The sequence below is a fragment of the Camelus bactrianus genome, chromosome 8 (genome assembly GCF_048773025.1).
Source record: "Camelus bactrianus isolate YW-2024 breed Bactrian camel chromosome 8, ASM4877302v1, whole genome shotgun sequence".
NCBI classification, from domain to species: Eukaryota; Metazoa; Chordata; class Mammalia; order Artiodactyla; family Camelidae; genus Camelus; species Camelus bactrianus.
In genome coordinates, this window is record NC_133546.1 from 66366750 (window position 1) to 66389364 (window position 22615).

The following is a 22615-nucleotide window of genomic DNA, read 5'->3' on the forward strand; positions in this document are numbered from 1 at the left end:
AAAGGCAAATGGACTTATAACAGTATCACCTGAATATAGTGATTAGCCATCAGGTATAAAAAAAAAAAATGAAGTTGATTTGCAACTGTTGGTTCTAACTTGTTAAAGAGGAGTGAATAGTTGTAGAGAATAGCGTAGTACATGTTTCTTGTCTTGAATATCCTGGTGAAGCTACTCAGAATTTCTCGTTGGTTACTGGACTTGTGTTTTTCTTTTGTTTATGACAGGTTAAATAGATGTAGATGTTGTTAGAAGAGAAAGAAGTGGCTGACTTATTCAGGTAGGCTCTAGGAACAAATAAATTGAACTTACATGACTTGATTATGTATTATATAAAGTCAGCCCACATTTCTGAGTAGACTAAAGAAGTTCTTCTTGGACTTGAATGTGTAAATCACCTGGGAATCTAATTAAAATGCAGATTCTGGCTTAATAGGTGTGGAGAAAGGCCTGAGATTCTGTGTTTCTAGTAAGCTTCCAAGAGGTGCTTTTCTGCTGGTGTGGTATGGACCACACTTTGACTAGCATGGGAGTGGAGTTTTCCTAATGTTTCTGATAATCTGCTACTGTGTATTATGATTGAAAAAGGAGAACTTTTAAATGTTCATAAGCTATTGAGTTTAAAGTTTATTTAAGAAAGCCAAACAATGCAATTAGGAGTTGGAGATTTGCAGGTAACTAACTACTGTATATAAAATAGATAAGCCAGTTTTTTCATTATAGCACAGGGAACTATATTCAATATATTGTGGAACCTATAATGAAAAAGAATATGAAAAAGAATGTATACATGTAGACGTATGAAGGAAACCTTATGCTGCACACCAGAAATGAACACATTGTAACTGATTATACTTCAATTAAAAAAAAAAAGAATGAAAACTAAACAATGGCATGGATTTTTATAGAACAATTCATTGTTTTTTAACCCCAACAGGGACTTTATATTTCTTGTAGAACAATATTAATTAGTCACTGTTGCTGATTTTACCTGAATCAAAAAGGCGATTTAGAAATGTCTTGAATGTCTATTCTCATGGTAGCAGTAGCCATAATAACAGTATTTATCTTCTAGATACTTTGTGGCCTTCATTCAGTGCACTTAGTCCTCAGCCATCTGCTGGGTGCTCCCACTGTGGGAGCCTCTGTGACATAGAGAACACAGGTGTAACCCCTTCCCCGTCTAGTGTGGGACACGATTAAGCAGAAGTGACAGGACAGTTGCATGACATGAGAGAAGTAATCACGGTGTGCTTTAAAAGTTTCAGAAGAAATACATATTTAGTATTTTTAAATGCAGAAGGAGTTAATGTTGGAGAGGCCCAAATCAAGCAACTCTGTGATTTGGGCAATCTTATTAAAACCACCTTTTTATTTTTACATAGGAAGAAATTGTGGTGCAGAAAGCTTCAGGTTCACAGTCACAGGGCTAGAAAATGATCTGCAGAGCTGATGTCCAGTCGTCCTGAATTCAGGTCCTGTCCCTTGCCCCGTGCTGTGCACTCCCTCTGCTTCATGGACGTCCCAAAGTCGTCACCCAATTAGGATCATTTCCTTCTGTAATCTTGGGCTCTTTCTTGTTAATTCTAGGAATTTGGATGTTCTAAAAATTAAATTTTTTGCTAATATTTCTTTTGGGAGATAATGACCAGCTTAGAATACCTGGGGAAGAAAGTTCATTCTGGCTGATGCAAACCCTGAATTCTAAAAAGCTTTAAAAGAAAAAAGCCTCTCAAAGAAAGAGGAGGCCTGTCAGAGATTTTAAAGGAAGTTGCTTTAATATACACAGTGATAGTTTGTTGTAAGAATTAATTACAGTTGTTTGTATGTAAGTAGAAGTTTCTAAGGACTTGGGTTATGTCAAAACTGTTGGATTAAAAATATTTTATTTGTTAAAAATCTGGTTTACATTTTCTTTAAAAAGTTTTTTTTAAACAACGACAACAACAAAAAACCTCTCCAAATAATTCAAAATTTAGGGTTAGACTTGTTATGTATTTGCTCTCCTAAGTAAATTACAAGATGTGCTGTCTTCTCAGTTTAAACTCTTCTAAAATTACTCATGATAATTTTTCTTTAATCTGGTTTAACTCTTCCCTTGGGAGAGAGGAGGATTCAGGAGTTTGGTTGCTGTCAGTAGTAATGACAATGGCGACATTTATCAAGCTCTTATTCTGTGTCAGACACTGAGCACATAGTGTCTTCTTCCTCTTGACAGCCTGTTATCATCCGCAGGGCCAGAGAGACCAGGCGCCGTGCTTGGCTTACCCAGCTGGTTGTTGAGGAAGCTGGGTTCTGGGGCTGCTAGTCCGACTTGAGATGTTCAGTGTTCATATTCAGAACCTAGAGAATGCCTCTGGATCGGGAAGAAAAGGTCCGGAAGACATCCAAGTGCTTAACTTTTAGTGGGAGGGGTGTAGGTTATATCTGACGTGAGACACACCTGTGTGGAGCTGTGGCGTGAAGGGGGAGTGGGGTACAGTGTGAAGGTGGATGTATCATCCTTGTATGCTGGAACTTTCCCATTTAACTACCACACATCAAGGCTGTGAGATGGTTACTAGTTCCTCAGTAAAAAGAACAGAAAAGAACAGTCGATTCTCCATCAATATAGTCCATTGCCTGCTGCATCATTTCAGAAGCATCTTGGTCTTTACAACGTCATTTTCTCTTTTCTCTTCCTTCCTCTCTGGTTGCTTCGCTGCCGTTGATCCCACCCTTCCCTTAAGTGTTCCCCAGGGTTCAGTCTTGTTCATTTTATTCTCTCCTTCTGTGTGCTCTTTCCTTCATGACCTGAAATTCTGGTGTGATTTCCCTTGCCAGTGACTCAGTCATCTGCAGTTCCATTGCCAACAGGATACCCCCACCTCGGTGTCCCTCGAGGGCTTCAAACACAAGTTGTTTCAAAACTCACTTGATCATCTCCTTCCAGATCTGCTCTCTTCCTGGATGCCCAGTTCCGGATCCATGACTTTACCATCTGTGTCTCCAGCCACGCCAGAAATCTGCGAGTCATCCTGAACTTTTCTTATCCTCTTCACATCTCACATCCACTTCAGCCATCTGTAGATTTTACTCTCATGACTTCCACTTCTGCCCATCTCTTCCATCCCCAGGGCAGCTCCCTGAATCCAGGTTCCCATCATTCTTGCATTATAGTGGCCGGTCTCCAGGCAAGGCTGGCTGCTCATCGGCATCACCAGGGCAACTTGGAGAGCATAGCTCTGGGCCCCACCCAGAGATTTTAATTCAGTAGATCTGGGGTGGGGCCTGGGAATCTATATTTTTAACAAGCAGATGAGTCTTAGGTAATCAGCCTAGCAACAGACAGGTTGAGAACCACTGACCCAGCTGGTTTCCCTGCCTCTTGACATAGCCTTTAGTCCGTCTCTCACTCCCTCCATCATGATCTGTTAAAAGCCAAATGTGATCTCCTCTTTCTAACCAGTTAAGTATCTCCCAATTATCTATAGGGTAATTTCCAGCCTCTTCAGCATCGTTTGCGAGATTTTCCCCAGGTCCAATCTGACCTATAAATCTCTAATCATCTCCTGCTGTCTTTCCTTGTATATATCCTCTACCTCAGGCCTGCTTAATTTACAAAATCCGTGTTTTATTTCTTGCTTTGGGGCTCTTCATACATATGGTTCTCTCCACAGGAAGGCCTTCCTCCCTCCTTGTCTGCTCGGCAAATTGCTCTTCTTTTCTTCAAGGAACAGTTTCAATGTCTGCTCTTAAAGTTCACCTTGTCCCCTCTCTCCTGTCCTTCCACTGTCCTTAGGCTGGCCTCTGACTTTGTCCTCATCATCCTGCAAAGTAATTGATTTTTCATGTCTGTCTTATCTATTAGATAATGAGTTTTGAGAGGTCAGGGAATAAATAACCTGCCCCAGATCACTCAGTGCAAAAGGGATCGAGGGGCCTAGTTGAAAGTCTGTTCTGTCCACTGTGCTGTGTGGTTTTAAGAGGCAAATCATGTTAAGAATAAAAAACTGTTGGTGGAGGATGTTCAAGGGAAGCCCCACTTAAGATGGACCATTTTTCCTCCCATTTTTTTTATACAAGTATAATTTACACAGAATAAAAAAAAAACTTTTTAATGAACAGGTTGTGAGTTTTGACAAACACATCCAGTTGTGTAACCATTACATGGCCTTTTATAATGTAGATACAATTGTTTGATTGCTGACCAAACTAATGTTTGTAAATAAATTAGTCCCTCTTGGCCTGAACTTTATGCAACAGTCAAAATGTTCTAAATGGAAACCATTTCCTGAGAAAGAGTTAACCCTTAAAGGTCTGGAACGTTAAGGTAATATGTCTTAGTAATTCTTATTATTAAAATTTCTTGCACCTGAACTTGATTTACTGTAATATTTAGCCTTAGGTTTGCTTAAGTTTAATTTAAAACTAGGATAGAAAACTCATAACCAAAGGAGAAAGCTTTTCTACTTAAAGAAAGACCTAATGGTTAGAAACTTTCTGAATTTAGGTATAATGTATTTCTCTAGAACTCTTCTCATTGGTTCTCTGGAAATAGAGCATAAATCTGATCTCTCACTGGGTCTGTCAGTATTAGATGAGGCCTCCTTCTTTTTGCCAGGCTGGACATCCTTGGTTCTTTCCCACTGGTCTCTGTGTCTTGTCTTCCAGAGCATCGTGGTCCCAGACCAGGTCTGCTGGATGCAGCACCTGAGACAGCGTGACCCTTGGTTTGTTTATCTCTTGTCCTTCTTCCTTCAAAGAAGGTCTCTCTTTTCTTTTCCTTGAAGGCACATGATCGATGGTCACAGTTCTATCTGAAAGTATTTTTTGCACCTATAATTTAGGAAGAAATTGACAGGGAAATTTCTCCCCTAAAGTTAGCGGCTGTGGTGACTGAGTGGTCCTGGAGCAGCTGTCAGGATGCCGGAGGCTCCCCCTGCTCCAGCAAGTCTCTGACCTCTGTGCATCTCATTCCCAAGATGAAGGGATCATTTCTAAGTCTAAAATTCTACAAATCTAGTTTAGGTCAGCGTTTACACACAACATGAAAGACTTAAAATTGTTAATAAATAGGTTCAAAATAAGAACAAAATCATTAAGACAGAAGGGCATAAACATGTTAATAAACATTAATAATATAAAATATAAAAATAAAACAGGTCAACTAGAGTCCAATTTATATTTGTGCCATATTGACCCTGCTCCCCTCTCCCCAGAAAGAAAGCTTTTCAAAGAGAGAATTCCCAAGAATGTTACATAAAACATATTTGAATCTCGGTATTCCTTGATGACAGGATTGACTTCAGCGGTGGCAGAAGGGATAGGGTTTCAATAGAATTTTTCTCTTTTTTTCTTTTTCTAATAAATTCATGGCATGGAATCCCACCCTAACTGTGTAGGGATAGAGGTGTTGACAGCATACCAGATATGATATGTATCCTCTTTTACTCTAATATGCGTAATCTGTATTTGAATTCAGTGTAACTCAAATAAATAGAGATGTAGTTTACCTTCAAAAGGTTATTAAGAAAAAAAAAAAAACAACAAACACACACCAAACTCAGAAAGAGAGGTCAGACTTGTTACCAGAGGCGGTGGGCTGTGGGACAGAGCATCGGAGGAAGGTGGTCAAAAGGTACAGACTTCCAGCTTTAAGATAAGTAAGTACTAGGGGTACGATGCACATCATCATACCACCGTATGACATATAGGAAAGCTGTTAAGAGAGTAAATCCAAGAGCACTCATCACAAGGATAAGTTTTTTTCCTTTTTTTCTTTTATTTTATCTGTATGAGAAGGTGATGTTAACTGAACCTACTGTGGTCATCATTTCACAGTACATGTAAATCAAACCATCACGCTGTACGCCTTAAACTTAGGGATGTGTGTCAATTATTTCTCAATAAAACTGGGGGAAAAAAGTGAAAAAAAGTAAGGGAATCCACCCATCTTTCTTAGAAGAAAGGCAACATATACATTTGAGTTAATGAAAAGCTGGATAACTCATTACTTTATATAAAATAATTCATTATTTATATAAATAGTTAAAGCTTCAGTATTCATGCTTTTTCTTTACTGCTCTCATCCCCCATCATTTGCTTTTGGTTCAAGACTTGGGACTGTTACCAATGGTGAATTTTTGTATCATTGTTTGATATTGTGACGTACTCAGTCTTTCTCTTTAGTGGGAAAGAGAACATATAGAAGAAGTGTGGGATGTCTTGGCAGACAGTACTAAAAAAACATTAATGCACATCGGTTCAGAAAGACACAAATAACTGCAAAGACATGGAGAAATTTCATGCAAATGTTATCATTTGCAAATGTAAGTGGAAGCTGCTGTTATGCTGTGATTCAGATTGCTGACTGTTACTATACCTTCCCTAATAATGGTCATTGGAGGAGGAATTTTTGAGTGCCTTCTGGTCCTCGTGAGCTGTGGGGCCAGTTTGAGAAGGACACTGTGTGAAATGTGGCCCTTCATAGGCTGGAAATAGGGCTCTGCTAAGTGGTGGCTGAGTGCACGGCTTGCATGGTCGGGGAAAGGAGTGAGGGCTTTGTGTTTTCCCCCTGGGGGGAGCCATGAAGGAAAGACGTCAGGCTCCAGGGGCACATGAGCACCCACCACACCCCAGCATGAAGTGTGGTGGACTCTGGGTTAGAGTGATGGGCCAGCGTGCGGGAGGCTCGGGAAGAGCTGAGGGTAGGGGATGCTGGACACTGAAGACACCTGGACTGTCAGTGAATGTACCGTTGGATTTCACTGAAGGGCTTGAGAATAAAGGACCCATATGAAAAAAAATTGTCTACTCCTCACTTATTCATCAAATAAATGTGTAGGCACCATGACAGGCCTTGTAATAATAACCAGAATGCAACACCCGCCTCTGCCCTCGGGGAATGCAGTTAAAGCTGTCACAGGACAGTGCGACGCGTGCAGTCACAGGACAGTGTGATGTGTGCAGTGACAGGAAAATGTCTGCACGGGCTCTCTGCCCATGAGAAATGGGCCCCCTGGGCAGCACACACTGCCTTGGGCCTGCTTTCCTCACCTTAAATTCCATTCTTCTTCCTGTTATTTTTAAAAGTAACAGTTTTCAGAGGTTAAAAAAATAAAATCCTAAGACTTCACCTAGTTTCCTGATACTCACAGATGGTGCATGAAATATTGGCATGACATTAGCTGGAACTGCCTAGAAAGTGCAGAATCTTCCTAAAAACGGGCAGTACCCTGACGGGCTGAGTCAGAACTTGCATTTTAAAGATGCCCCCAGGTGCTTCGTGCCCCTGCTCTCCGTTGGGTGTTCTAGGTGAAGAGGGCGAGGACAGACTGTGTGGCAGAGCCAGTGTTTGACCTCCGCCTGCCTGGTCCCCGATGGAGTCTCCCGGACTCCTCCAACCCCCCCTCCCCATTACTCCTCACCTGCTCCCGCCACCTCTTCTCTCGTCTGTTGGCTTCTGTCAGTATTTAGTCTTAGACCTTCTGGGTCTTTCTCTCCCTTCTTTGTTAGTTCTCTTTTTCAGTATCTCCACTGAGTGAGAGAATGGTACAGGTTTCACTGTGCATTAAAAAGAAGGAACATTTCTATCTCTTTGATTTGGGGGAAACTTTGGACCCATTTCTCTAATTCTTTCCTGCTTGCTGCTCAGAACTTCCTTTGAAGTCAGTGGGAGTTCTGTGTGTGTGAGGGTAAGAACTGGCCCGTGATGTTAGAAATTAGAATCTCCTTACAGATGAATTGTCTTCTGTTCTCTGTTGCATAGATCATCTCACAGCAGAGGCCTTTCGCTCTTTGTGTCCATCTCATGGGAAAAGCAGCATCTGCCCTCTGGTTTGTGGCCCGGGGTGGGTCACCCTGGCAGCGCTTTTCCTGGTGACCTGAAGTAGAGCCGGGCTCTAGGATTTAGAGGGTTTGTGTGTTTTTTTTTTTTTTCCTATAATATAGAAAAACAAAGCTCTAAGTAGATGAATACCCCATATTTTAAAGAGACTTTCAGCATAGAAAGATATAGTCACAGAAGGATATTATAACAACATTAAAGAAAAGTGAGCAACCATTGGTGGGACCTTCAACAGAAGTTGGCCCCCATCTCTAAGTCACTCCCTCCTCCTAGGAAGATTACTGTCTCTCCTGTCTTTTAAGACTTGTAGTTTATTGTTAGTTCTGGAATATGTTTTGATTTGAATGACAGAACCTTGAATAGGTAGATGGTAGACCTTCTCTGTAAACTATGAAGTAAGATCAGTTTTTCTGGGGTTTTTTGTTGTTGTTTTTCTTATATGTGTTTTTCTTTCAAGTCACTCTCCCACCCTTCTAACAACTCTTCTCTCATAAAAACCATAGTAATGGTAGGGAGGGTAGAGCTCAGTGGTACAGAGCACGCTTAGCGTGCTCAAGGTCCTGGGTTCAATCCCCAGTATTCACTGAAAAGACCAAACCAAACAAAACAAAACCATAGTTGTTATGTCACTTCCTGACTTTGGAAGCTATGTGATTAAATATTTTTGTACTTCTGTTTCATTTCTTGTATCTTATTTTCTGTTGACAGTATATAGAAACAGACTATGTCTAAGTAAACTATTTTGAAACATAATTAACTTATCCAGAACTATTTTGCATAGGTAGTTTTAATAAAACTGACAGTTTAAATAGGGGGACATTGTAATGAGCAATTAAGTTAAATTCATTTAGGCTAGCTTTCAGGAACTGGATGGAAGTTAAATTTTTTTCTACTATTAAAAAATACTATTTTCTTGAAAATAGAACATAGAAATGTTTTGTTTTACCAAAAATAAACTACATTATTTACATAGACATTAGATTCACAACCTTTAAAATGCTGATGAGCTTTTAGAAATACCAAAATTAACTTCAGTGCTTTTTATAATGTATTGGAAAGTTAATTTTTGTCAGCCTCATATTTCATTTTCATGCTTCTCTCGGAAGTGTTTTACTTGTGGCAAAACTCTTTTATAAACTTGATCCAGGCTTACATGTTTGACTATTAACGGCAGTTGATTCATTTTAAATGAAATAATGTGTCACATTTCATAGATACTTACATGTACACACATGTAAGGTCAATGATTTATAGCCTTAGAGAAAAGCACTTAAGTTGGTCATATTCATGGGGAAAAAATAGACTCACGTTCTCAAGGAAAAAGTTAGAAATATGTCTTGAGTGTGGTGGTTGCTGTTTAAATGAATTACAGAACTGGCATGATCTCTAAGTTAATCTCCAGCTTAGTACATACTATACTCTTCTCTTCAGTATCCAGAAACATTCCAGGGAATGGCTTCTGTTGCTCCAGACCTCTTTAGCTTACCAAGCTTTTTCTGTTTTCGGCAGAGGAGGGAGCAGCTTCCTGACTGCACAGATCAATTTCACATTCGATGTTGAAGTCTAGTTTCCCCTTAAAGTATTTATTTTCTGTCTGTGAAATCTTTGCTTCTCTTTTCATCCCAAGCCTGTTCTGTAGTTTTAGGAGCCCTGTTTCTTCTCCTTGTGCTCTAGGCTCTCTGTAAAACGTATTGTGTGCCTCTGGTAATGAAACTTCATTTTCAAAAGCTACTGCCCGGAAGTGGTCTTGTCTCCTTGGTTTTTATGTCATGTGTGTTTGTTGGGACTCTAAGGACAGGGATCTGCATTTGGTCAAATTAGGAAAACTTAAGTTGAAATGTTATACCTTGTAATAAATTCATTGTATAAAACATTTATTATTTAATGAATTTTATTGTCTTTCGGTAGATAAACGCGTGGAAAATTGGCCTCTGATGCAGTCTCCCTTGCCTACACTTTGTATAAGCACTCTTTACCTCCTGTTCGTGTGGCTGGGTCCAAAATGGATGAAGGACAGAGAACCTTTTCAGATGCGTTTAGTGCTCATTATCTATAATTTTGGGATGGTTTTGCTTAACCTTTTTATCTTCAGAGAGGTAGGTTTACTAAAGTCACTTTATAATTCCCTCAGGTTATTGGAAATTAAAAAATGAAAATGTATAAAACTATCATTGTAATATTGTACCCTAAGATAGCTGTTAGCTCCTCTAAGAATAAATTTTATATTATTAACAGTTTTCATTTTTGGATGACAATAATATGAATCATACATCAAGGATAGGACAGTTGTTTTAAATGCAATTTTGTAGCAGACAGATTAGATTCTGAAATAACCCACATTGGCTTTTCTGACATTGGAAGTTATTTAACTTTTCTGACCCTCATTTTTCCCATCAGTAAAATAGACAAAATACTTACCTTCTAGGGTATCAGAGATAAGTGAGATAATTATTGCATAGTGTTTGGAACATATTAAGCACTTAGTAAATAGTTGTAGCTATTTTATTTATAATTACTATTCAGCAGTTTCAGGTTTGGTAAGTGATGAAAATACGCAAATGTAAAATACCGATTTCAAGTTTAAATCCTATTACATGATGTAATTGTATTTTAGGTTGGAACTAAAATGAATTAACTGTTATGCAAGTTTGGCTGCTAATCATCGTGTACTTTTCTGAGCACCAGCAAATTCTCCATGACGTTTGGAAAGAATATCCTAACACAGCCATTTTTTAAGTTGTCAGAGTGAAAGGAATTTGTTTCCCCAGAGACTCTTCATTAAAGTTCTGTGTGAACCCAGAGAACTGGGCTGGTGATGCTGGGAGGATAAACAGTTATGCTCCTTTTAAAAAATCTTTCTTTAATTGAAAATTTAGCCTATAGAATCTCAGCTTCATTAAAAAAAATAATTTATTTGGATACTTTTACCTAATTTGTTAGATGCAAACCACTCTGATTCAAGAATAGAAATCAGTGTAACTCTTGGATCTGTGACACGGTTACTCACAACTTCTCTTAATACTATGAGATAGAGTCTCTGTCTCAGTCCAAATGCTACGTCATTTTAAATTTAGATTTCAATTTTAAAATAAATTGACAGGAAATTTTAGATATTCCAACATATTAAATATTTAATGCATTTGAAATTTTTTAGACAATATTGCTTTTAAAAATATTTTGAAAGGTTGCATATTGTACTTAGTCTTTTAAAATGCTATACCTACTAAAACTTTCCTCCAAATATTGTTCCCTTTTTCCAGTTATTCATGGGATCGTATAATGCAGGATATAGCTATGTTTGCCAGGGTGTGGATTATTCTGATGATGTTAATGAAGTCAGGGTAAGTACGTTAAAAATACTATTAATCCATAGAAGTTGGTGTAATTTGGTAGTCCCTAGTCTGTGAAGAAACATGCTTTAATATAGTGGTAAGAGTGTATTGGATTGTTTTGAGTCAATGAAGTTATGCTTTTCTTTAAAAGCACATAATTGAAAATTTGTTTTCATACCTCCAGAATCTTCTCTCATTTGGTGATGTGAGGGTGAATATATGTTGGGTTACTAAAATGTAGTATTCAAAAAAAAAAAAAAAGAAGTTCCATGTTTAGTATAAGGATGTATTTTAGATTTTTGGTTTTTTGGTCAAGAATAGAAACTCTTAAAGTCTAATTCATTTGTTAAGAAAGTCTAAGGAAAACAAACATTTTATACACAATGTAATGTTTAGTAAATTAAGCAGAGCACAACTTATATAGGTATAAACTCAATTTTTATTATATTTGCAGAAAAATAGACTAGTAATACAATGTTATCATATTTCCCTTTGCAGTCACCTACATCAGTAAAATTACCATTTTATTCAAGTGAAGAAACAATAAATTATCTTACTTTGTTAAGTATTGAACTCCTCTTGTGTACTATGGTTTATATTAAAGATTACATTAACATATAGGTAACATAATGTAATATATAATATGTTATATACACGTAACATATAATGTGACATATATAATATGTTATATATGTATATATGTTTTATGCTACCTATAATAGATGTAGTAATAAAATAATGTGTAGTAGCTTCCTTTAAAAACAAAACAGCTCTTCAGCATTTGGGTTGCAATATATAATACCAATATTCATCAAGACCCAAGACCACATTGCTTTAACGTACTGATCATAGTACTAATGTTCCATGTCTTCATTTCCCTGTTATGAGACTTAATGCACTAATGAAAAATCACCCCTTTGGTTGTCATGTTGGTTTTATCCACTCAACAAAAGTGGATTGAACATCCGCTCCGTGCAGGTGGCGTGAAGGCCACTGGGGACCCAGGTGGAAAGGCAGACAGGATCCCTGCCTTTGTGGGGCTGACATTCTAGTGAAGGCAGGAGAGGCAGACGCTGGTTGTGTGAACAAATGGTTAACAAGAAGATAAGACCCGGGGTGTGACAGAGAGAGAACAAGGGGGCTCCTTTATTTAGATTTGTTGGCTGGGATAACCATCTTGCTAGAGCACCTTCTCCCCGAAGCACTGACTCTGCTGTTGCTTGGCTCGGGGGAGGGAAAAGGAAGAGGGCTGGACTTGCTTCCTAAGTGGCGTGCTCATAGAAAACCCCCCTTGACCAAACAAGATACTTACAGTTTTAGGTTAAAGGTTGAAAAACACCACTCTGGTCATTGTGAACCTACCCTCCTGACATACATAAACAGTCAGTTCTTTAAAAATTAGCTATGGTGAGACTGTCATCTAGGAGGGGAAGGAACCAGAGAGTCACAACAGATTGCATTTGAAAATTCCCTCCCTCTCTCTTCTCCTAATGTTAGATGTGGTAGGGTGAGTGTTTTACCAAGAGACTCATTTTTGTGTTCATTGCTGTGCACCAAGAAGTGTCTCTTCTCATTTTGATGTAGCTATTCAGTTCACAGACTTCTTTTTAGAGAAGGATTATTTACGACTATTCATGAATCGTGGCTAATTTAGAGGCCCAGATGAGGGGAAAATTAGGACGTTATCTGTCACCTTCCGCATAAAGTTTACCGTACCAGTTTGTCCTTTCTTTTAAAGTGTGAGCATAGTAGTGAATATTAAATACAGTGTTGGTGTAAGTAGTTAACCATTCCAAGCCTATTTTCAACCAACTTTCAACAGTATTACGACTCATGCAAATACAGTAAATAATTCTCCACTTGAAAATACAAGACATTATTGCTTCTTTGGCTTTTCTCTTTCCTCCTTGCCCACACTTTAAAATTGTCATTTTGTTTTTCAAAAGCATAAAACCAAATCCAAACAAACAGTAGCCTGTGACCCCCAGAGGATGCAGGTATAAAATGAGGAAGGGCTCTCTCAGCTCTGCAAGCCCTGGGGCCGGCTGTGAAGGCATCTGTCACAGCCAGACGCACACGGCTTTATGAACAGACCGCAGTCAGGTCCTGCTGCCTTTGCTGTGTGTATGCAGGGCACGCGTCATAGAGAATACTTGACAGGAAAAAAGCTGAGTTTAGGTTACTAGTATAGTAAGATTCTTGTAATACATTTTAAACCATATATACAGAGGTCACCTCTTACTGGATCCTTGGATCCTTAATCTCAGCATGTAATGTAATCTTTCTGCACCATCTGGCGTCTTAATTAGAGCCTAGGAAAAGAAAAGACTCATGTAAGCAGGATTATATTTGTGACCTAGGAAATATTTGTTGTTTTTGTTTGTTTGTTTTTGTTTCAATTTATCATTTGAAAGATGTTACTGCTTAACACCAACTACTGTGATGAGATCTTACTTTGTTGCACGTGTTAAAGTGAGAGAGACCAGTTGCTATACAATCACACTTGAAAGGACATCTGAGTTAGGACACAGGCTAAGCATGGGCCACTGAAATACCTTTACAGAGTAAGTATCTCCGTTTCTCTACCAAAAGGAAGATCATAGTCGGGTGAAAGCGTTGACAGCTCTGCATCCAGCAGCGTGGTACTCGTGACATTCAGCTGTGGGACAGACTGAAAATTTTCTCTGAATCTTTGGCACTACACAGATACAGATTTAGATTCTTTCCCATTTTTTTCCCCATGAAGAGATGCCTAGGTTTTTCAAAAGCATAAAACCAAATCCAAACAAACAGTAGCCCGTACCTTTTGTGCAACGAAGATGAATAAGGACTTACTTACAATGTGTAGGAAGCCATGTGATTGTGTCATTGCTGTGTTTATAACCGCTTTTCCTTTCTTTTTTGCAGATAGCTGCTGCTCTGTGGTGGTACTTCATATCTAAGGGAATTGAGTATTTGGACACAGTGTTTTTCATCCTGAGGAAGAAAAACAACCAAGTCTCTTTCCTTCACGTATATCATCACTGTACAATGTTTACATTGTGGTGGATTGGAATTAAGTGGGTCGCAGGGGGACAGGGTGAGTATTTTCAGGAACACATCCGCATGTATTAAATTACGTAAATGTGTCAGGTAGAAAGTAGTGAGAATTTGACTTGGTCTATAATTTAACTTACTTGCATAGTTAATCATTTTCTTTGTTAATTCCATTTTAAAGAAATTTAAAGAAAGTAAAGATTTAGCTTTTTATCTGTGACGACTTTCATACCTAAAGATTTACCCCAGAGAGAAGCATAAACTAATCCTAAATGTAGCAGATAATAATTTTGATGGGGAGCAGTTCTAGTGGTTCTGATCCAGAGAATGCCAGGATATGACTGCTCAGTCAGAAGCAAGTCCAAGCACAGAGCCCACTCCTGCTCTCAGGCCCAAGGGAACCTGCTGGTTCTTACTCAGAGGAGGCTGTATGTAGCCTTCTAAATGTTGAAGAGGATCCGAATTCACAGTTTGGCCAAGGTCTGCCTCCAGCTTTGCAGATGCCTGCAGATTGGAGATGGTTTCCATCACTGAGCTGGAAACAGACCGTTCCTCTAATGGGGACCCAGGGTACAAGTCACTATAGTACAGTCACCCTACTACTTTCTCTTTAAACTATTTAGAAACATGAGAGAGAAATAGTGTCTTGAAGATACGTATTTCATCACATCTAAAGGCAGTAATAAGACATTTACAAATCTGCTTAAACAATTATGTGTACCGTGACTTTCCCCCCGCCAAGAAACAGAAGGAAAAGTACTTTAGCAATAGTTCTACATTAGCGTCTACTTAACGCCACTGGAGTAGCCCATTTGAAAACCTGCCACTCTGAAAGTCCTTTGCGTTTGAAGAACACCCGTTTTATTTATACGGTGAAAGCCTGAGTCTAAACTTTGAAATTACTCAGCATGTTCTGAAGAGAAGGCTTTTCCATTAGAACTATTTTACAAGTCTTACTCCTAATCTGTACTCAAGATTAAATGTTGGAAAATAACGGAGATTCACTTACTTTATGTCTAAGTGGTTTATTCCCTAATAAAGGTTTCTGTGTCTTGTAATTACCTCTGTTTTTCTAAAGCATTTTTCGGAGCCCAGCTGAATTCCTTCATCCATGTGATTATGTATTCATACTATGGGTTGACTGCCTTTGGCCCGTGGATTCAGAAGTATCTTTGGTGGAAACGATACCTGACCATGTTGCAGCTGGTGAGTTAAATGCTTCTAAAGTTTTTCTGGTGAAACACTGAAATTGTTTGAGTCTGATTGATTGTAAAGTGCTGAGTCTTTTTTGACAATTTTCTGTTACAAAGTCAATTTCCTCTGTGCTCCAGCTGTAGGAATTGAGGCTGTTTGGCTCTGAGCGACCTGTTCGTAGACCTAGTGGTCACGGCCACTTGCTTTTTACATGTCCTTAAAAGACCAGATGCAGCTCTTGTCTCTGTAAGAGAACTAGTCCTTAAAAATATCTGTGAAATGGGTGAGTTAAGATCTAAGCACACCACAAAGTACACAGACTCATTTATGATTAGAAAAGAAATCTAACTTCTTTCTTTTTTTTAATTTAATTTTTAAAAAAATTTTTAGGGGGGAGACAATGAGGTATGTATGTATTTCTTCATTCATTCATTCGTTCGTTCATTGATTTAATGGAGGTACTGGGGATTGGACCCAGGACCTCATGCATGCTAAGCACTCTACCACTGAGCTGTACGTGCTCCCCTACGTTTTTTCTTTTTCACTTAAAAATATTACCTCTCTTCATCCTGCCCTTGCTTAAATTTTCTGTTTTCTGTTCCATTTTTCATCCTTGTTAGTAGATCCCATACATTTAGAATCTAAAGATTGTAAGGAAGGCACGGAGCCAAGGAAGGGGTGGGGTCAAGGAAGGGAACAAGGACTAGAGAACCCCTAATTCTCTAACACACAGTCCTTAGAGAGCAGAGCTCAGCATTTTCAAATGCCAGTCTTCAGAGCAGATGATTTTCAGCACATACGCCTAGTAGGACTTCTTGTAGCATCTGGGTGTGTCAGTGTAGCATTCAGACCTAAGCGCTAGCCCGGTCACCAAACTGGAAATCGCAAACCAACCTGGTGGCTATTCTTCAAGCCTTGGAATTGATTATAATTTGCTTTAATCATAGCATGTACATAATTTTATCAGTGAAATCACATTTGGAAATACTATTCATCTCTGCTTTAAGTTGCCAAACAGCTGGCTAGCCAAACAGGAAGCACAACTTTTGGGGAATGCTGGGTGTGAAGGAGGCACCTGGAACTACAGTGCTACAGGAAGCTTCCTCCACTTTTTGTGTAAGCTGTTTATACAGACGGTGTAATTCATTTCTCTTAGTAATTAGGCAATGGTACTGAGAAAATGAGGAGATGAGACAAATCCCGTGAACTCTTTGTATGTGTGTTGCTGGAGCCTGCCCCTGACTTCCCCAGAGCCCTGCTGTGCTCAGTCACACCCCTGCACACACCCTTTTTTTGGGCATGCAGGTTTTAAGAATCATTGTGAAATCAGTAGTTCATGAAATCTGGGTTTTGCCATGGAAAACTTGAAAAGTTTTTTACTCTCATAGAAATTTTGGGCTTACGATGGAATAAATTATTTTAATTATTGTAATTATAACATTTATTTGTATTATAAATATAATTGTATATATTTTAATATTTAATATAATAATTAATATTGATCATGCTATCCTTAAAAGAGAAGACACAATTGCCTGTTCCAAATAGGGTGTTAATTTTGTGAAGGGTGGTGTATTTCCAAGCCAGATATTCTCACAACAGTTCATCATGTGAGTTAATCTTGTAAAAAGTTAACCCTTGTTAATACCATGGAATTCATAATTCTTACATTGAGAACCATTCATTTATTGATAGATCATTATTTACATTGATTTGCCTCATCTTAATTAAAAGTATCTTAATTTTGGCTTTTCTCCTTTTAAACACTCTTAAAGTTGAAAGTGATTCTCTCTTTTTACACTTACTATCAAATATCTACTAAATTTTACCCAAAATCTTAGTTTTTAAAGGAAGGTGTTAATTCAGATGCATATTTACCTTCCTGTCTGCCATTCTGTAAGGACAAATAATGAACCATTTTGATGAACTGATTTCTACAAGTATGTGTACCAGCTTGCTGACAACTTTGTGGAGAAAAATCAGTCTAAAATATGGGAGGAAAACAAACACTGAACAGCCTACAGTGCTATTACTTTACTCTCTTAGGCCACTGATAGTCCCTCTCATTAGATAACATCATTCAACATTATCCAAAAAATAATTCACTGGGCCCAGACACAGTGCCAAGGACTCGGGGGTCCTGGGTGCCACGCAGAGCTCTGCCCTCAGGGGCGGTACCCGGGTGAGAGCTGGACAGCCCAGAAGTCAACAGAAGCAAAAGTGATCATTCCTGTGAAGGAAAAGACCCACCCAAAACAAGACCCTCTGGTTCCCGGCATTGATGGGCCCATTGGGTGGAGGCACCTGAGTCCCAGTCGCTGGGAAGCCCTGGCTGAGGACGCGGCGTTTGGGCGGCGGCCTGAGCGAGGAGGAGCCAGAGGACGGAGGGGCCCGGCCCGGCGGGTGGAAGGCCCCCAGGCGGGGGCAGGCTGTGTGCCGCCCGCCCGCGCCAACGTCGCCGCGTTGCCTTGTTTTTCAGGTTCAGTTCCACGTGACCATCGGGCACACAGCGCTGTCCCTCTACACGGACTGCCCCTTCCCCAAGTGGATGCACTGGGCGCTCATCGCCTACGCCATCAGCTTCATCCTCCTCTTCCTCAACTTCTATGTACGGACCTACAAAGAGCCCAAGAACGCGAAGCCTGGAAAACCGGCCGTGAACGGCGTCTCAGCAAACGGTGTGAGCAAGTCAGACAAGCACCTAGGGCTGGAAAACGGAACAAAGCAGAAAAACGGAAAAGCGAAAGGAGAGTAAACTGAACTGGGCCTTAACGGTTGCTGACAATGAGGAAGCTCCCATTTCATACAGGATTTCAGGGAAAAGAGCAGCAAATGAGGGTTTGGGGTTTTGGGGAGAAGACAAATGTGCTCTATGTATTAGTAACCTTTAGATTGAGTAAAGTGTTAAATACAACACCCAGATGTTTTATTTATGAAGTTTTTATTTTAAACATTTTTTTTTTATTAGCCTTGATGTTGTCAGACCAAAGCAATCATTACATGACTTTAGAGGCCCTCCCTCTGTTCACATGTGTTTGTCTAACGCATGAGACTTTTCAGGTACCTTCGTTCTTCAATCCGATGATCACAGAAACACGGTCTTTATGCATTTTTTTTTTTTGGTTGCTAAATTACTTATTACCTACTGATGAAAATCAGTGACCTTCCATTTTCTGGTCCCGAGCTGGAAATGTGCACATTTGAATTCATTTGCTGACTGGAATGGTCAAATCGCTCCACCTCTAGTCCGAAGATACCCTTTTGGTTGTTATTAAATTTTAAAAATCTGATGATTTCTGTAGACTCTTAGAGGCTTGATGATGATGGTGTTGGTGAAAATAAGAATTACAGTAAAATCCTGTCTGGCGACTCAGAGGTCACCATGACTTGCAGCGCAAATCACTGTGGGAAACAATTTTTGTGATGAGAAGGCAGCCTTTCAATACTCCTGTTACTACCAGAAATATATTATGAAAATTAAGATTATTGTCTGATTGGAAATGAAACAACTCATGTCTTTATTAGTAACATCATAAAATAGTTACATTTATGGGCTTTTAGAAGAGTATGTTGATTTCTTATCAGGCTTTCCTTGTTTTGATTTGTGGCTGTTACCGATTTTTCATATGTGGAAATATACCTACCTCTTCTGTTGGAAAGAACATTTAAAATTAAATAAATTTTAATGAAAAAAATCAAGGAGTCCTCTACTGTAAATTTTAATATTAGCTTTCGAATTCACTAACTTTTTTCTTTTTTTAACTAATAGCATATACCAAGATTTTCTGTGAAACTATCCTTCTCTTTCAATGTATTTAATTTTGGAGTGATATTTTCCTTGTGACAAAGTTACAAGGTTTTATTTTTAACTAGATATGAAGTGTAAACCCATTTTGGTACAATATTCTTGACTCCTTGGTGCTAAAGCTTGATCAATTCAGTGCTTGATTGTTACAAGGTGTTAATTGCTGACATAAAATGAATAAAAGTGAGAGTAGCCAGAACCAACAAATGAAATTTGCTGTTTCCAAATGAAGTATTTTATGTAATATAAAAAAACTACTGGAAATCCGCTAGGGAAGAGAACTTGTACAGTGTCTTATTAAGTAGGTCACATTGCTAGTGGGTATTGCCCAGGAATCATTAGAGAAAGGGAAAATGTGACCCCTCCAAAAAGCATGAATGTTTCTAAGTATCTTTAAGATGTCAAAACTGCATGTGCAGGATGTAATGCTGTTTGTGCAGGCTATCTCAGAATATTTTGTAAACTATAAACTGTTTATTGTGCATTAAAATTACACTTTTCCCCAAAGGCATGCGGTTATGAGAATTACAGAAAATTTGCAACACATGTAAGAGTTTGGCCTAAGTGGATTCGACACCTTTGTTTTTGCTGCTCAGTGTGTAATGACCAGAGGTTTGTAAATCTTTGTAAACATTCTGTACTGGTTCCCCAGAGGTGTTCATTCCCTGCTACCTGATTTCAGCACAATAAATATACTACAACTGTGGGAAAAAATGATTTTTTTTTTTTTGGTTAATCAGTTTGTTATCATGTAAATTATCTACTAGATGTTTATTTGATTCGATTGTTTAAATTCTTCCCTGCTGCCAATTTCTAAAGTAGAAAAGAAATGAAACTAGAACCTGGATGTCAACAATTGCTGGTAAAAAGCTTATTTTCTTATGGGAATATTAAATTTAAAAATTAGTTGCCTTTGGAAGAACTATTGGATCAAGGCATAAAACATATCATTTTCTTCTGATTTATTCTTACATTTGTCATTTCAAATGTAAATTTTAGCACTTTTTAATGCTGTGCTGTTTTGATTCCAAAAATAAAGTTGGGGAGCTCTCGTGTTCTGATACTTAAATCCTTCAGTCCTTACTATACTTTAAGTTTCTTGACCAAAGATGATTTTAAGATGTGGTAAATACAGCCTTTTCTGTCAACTTTGGTAATTTCTGTATCATCACACTGAATACACATGCCTCATACATAAAAATCAGTACAGGAGGACTGCAGCCTCTTTTGGCAAAACTTTGTCACTAAAGAAATGTCTTCTTACATAGAAAGCAGGGAATTTGTTAAATATTTGCAGTGACTAGCCATAGCTGAGGCGTGGAGCAGTGCATTTTCTTGTAGAATCAGTAACTGTCACTCTTCCCCCCCCCCCCATCTACATTATTTATTTATTTATTTGGGTCTCCCTTCTGTCGCTCTTTTTTGTTTCCCCCTTTTCTCTGTTACTCTTGGCTCTGCTTTGCTGGTGGACGCTGACCAGTGACTAGTTTCAGTTTTAGCATTGTTAATTTATTCGTTGTCTTTCTCTCTTTCCACACACACACTCTGTATGCATTCAAAAAACATTCTCATATGGATTATTATCTTCACATTTTAGAGCATGGAATCCAGCCGTGTTTTGTTGTCTATTAGAAATATTTTAATTTCCAGGTTTGCTCCATGTAACCCCGTGAGTAAGAAGGAGAACCCAGAGGTGGAGGTGATTTTTGCCATCATATCCGTTTGACAAGACAGGCATCACGTGTTGACTGTTAGGACAGAACTTTGGACTCTCACCTTCATTTCAGTGCTACATCACGCTGAGCTGGTCACAGTCTCTCAGCTCTTCCCTTGTTAGAGCCTTAATCTCGGCCCCGTCGTGTTCATAATGCCGTCCTTCCTGAGAAAAAGACGACTACGGATGTAGAGGATGTGAAGAGGCATGCTCAGTACAGACCTGGGTGACGAAGACTTAGCGTCCTGCTGGATGATAAATAGGGTTGCAGAGCTGGGAGGCACCGAGATGCCAAACTACGTGCCCAGGAGCACAGGAGCACAGCCTCTGAGCAGCAACCATAGACCTGCTGGAGGAGACTGGTCACCTGCCACTTGGCATGCAAGCAGTTTTGACAGGTAACCATGGAACACAAGTCCTTGATAGTTTATTTGAGAATCCACGCTTAAATTAATCTTTGGTATCTTAGGTAGAGGACATCTGCGCCCGGGAGAGAAGTGGAAACAGATCCCTTGTTTGAAAACCCTCCAAATCCTACAAGTAGAAGTTGGTTTTCCTGATATAAATTACAGGGGGAAGGTGCAGCTGTGAATTGAAAGGCACAGCTTTTTTTTTTTTTTTAAGTTTTTAAAACAGGAGGATTTTACATGGATACATTCCTGAAGGGCATATAGAAGTCTAAATTAAAAATTACAACTGACATAAAGAACAAACACCAGATGAAGACTGAGATTCTAGAATACATCACTAAAAGAGCATTGTGATGTATGGAGAGGTGGTAATAGCTGTGTTTAGGTGATGGTTAATTAACAGGAATTTTAGGTGAGCAAGGGTGATCTGAGTTATCTCTTGGTGTTCTTTTAGACTTATAGGTCTGAGTTTTGTTGTATCCTTTGAGAAATAAAACTTTTTTCCTACCTGTTTTAAAAAATGCCCAGAACTTAGGTCCCTTTTTTCCTTCATTTTTTTCATTTTACCACATAAAGACATGTTTCTGTGTCCACGTGTGAACACATTTTCCTTCATCTCTTTATTCCTTGGAGATCTATCTGGTCTTACATTGAAACGCAACTGGAATTTTTTTATTTTTCCCATTCTCCTAGGTGAGATTTTACCCCAAGAATGTGTCCTTAATGTAGCTTCTCCTTTAAGAATAAACGCACGCTGAAACACACCCCTTGATATCTGTCTACCTAATTATAATATTCGAATGCACCTATCAGAAGGCCATGTTGTAACTGAACATCTGCACAAAGAATATGTCCAAATCAAAAGCGATTCTAAAACGAAAACATCTTGGAAGGTTTAGAAAGTACAGCCATTTCTAAAAAGGTAGCATCTTGAAATGGTTGGGCATCCCACCTAATATACAAGGCGGTGGGCTGTAAAGAGTATCTGTTGGTCTACGTGCCTGTTGCAAACACTCTGCCCGCCTCTGCGTTATCCCGGAACCCCTTCTCTGCAATTTTAGAGAAGCCAGGGGGCTCCTTTCCCTCAGTTTAGAATTTTTTTTTTTTTTAAATTTATCACAGGGAGAAAGGAAAGCATCCAGTTGAAATCCCTTCTTTGTCATCCCCGTTGAGTTTCTCCTCCCTGTGAGGAAGCAATCCTGAGAACCAGTCTTTCAAGAATTGTGATGACCACGATTGCCAAGCTGTTTGGTAATGAGAGGGTGGGAAGTCTTGCACGGTAGGTAGCATTATGTT

General features: G+C 39.0%; 1 protein-coding gene across 2 annotated transcripts in view; it reads left to right on the forward strand.

Annotated features, from left to right (window-relative positions):
- Positions 1-19912, forward strand: part of ELOVL4 (ELOVL fatty acid elongase 4) — a 31848-nt gene extending 11936 nt beyond the window's left edge. Inside the window, exons 2-7 of one of the 2 annotated variants that reach the window (XM_074368704.1) lie at positions 7751-7897; positions 9737-9924; positions 11089-11169; positions 14068-14239; positions 15275-15402; positions 17870-19912. In XM_074368704.1, the coding sequence (XP_074224805.1) occupies positions 9763-9924; positions 11089-11169; positions 14068-14239; positions 15275-15402; positions 17870-18145 (819 nt within the window). In that variant the 5' untranslated portion in view covers positions 7751-7897; positions 9737-9762 and the 3' untranslated portion in view covers positions 18146-19912. The remainder of the gene's footprint in view (positions 1-7750; positions 7898-9736; positions 9925-11088; positions 11170-14067; positions 14240-15274; positions 15403-17869) is intronic. The other variant, XM_010972843.3, reaches the window with a different exon arrangement.
- The last annotated feature ends 2703 nt before the right edge of the window (positions 19913-22615 follow it).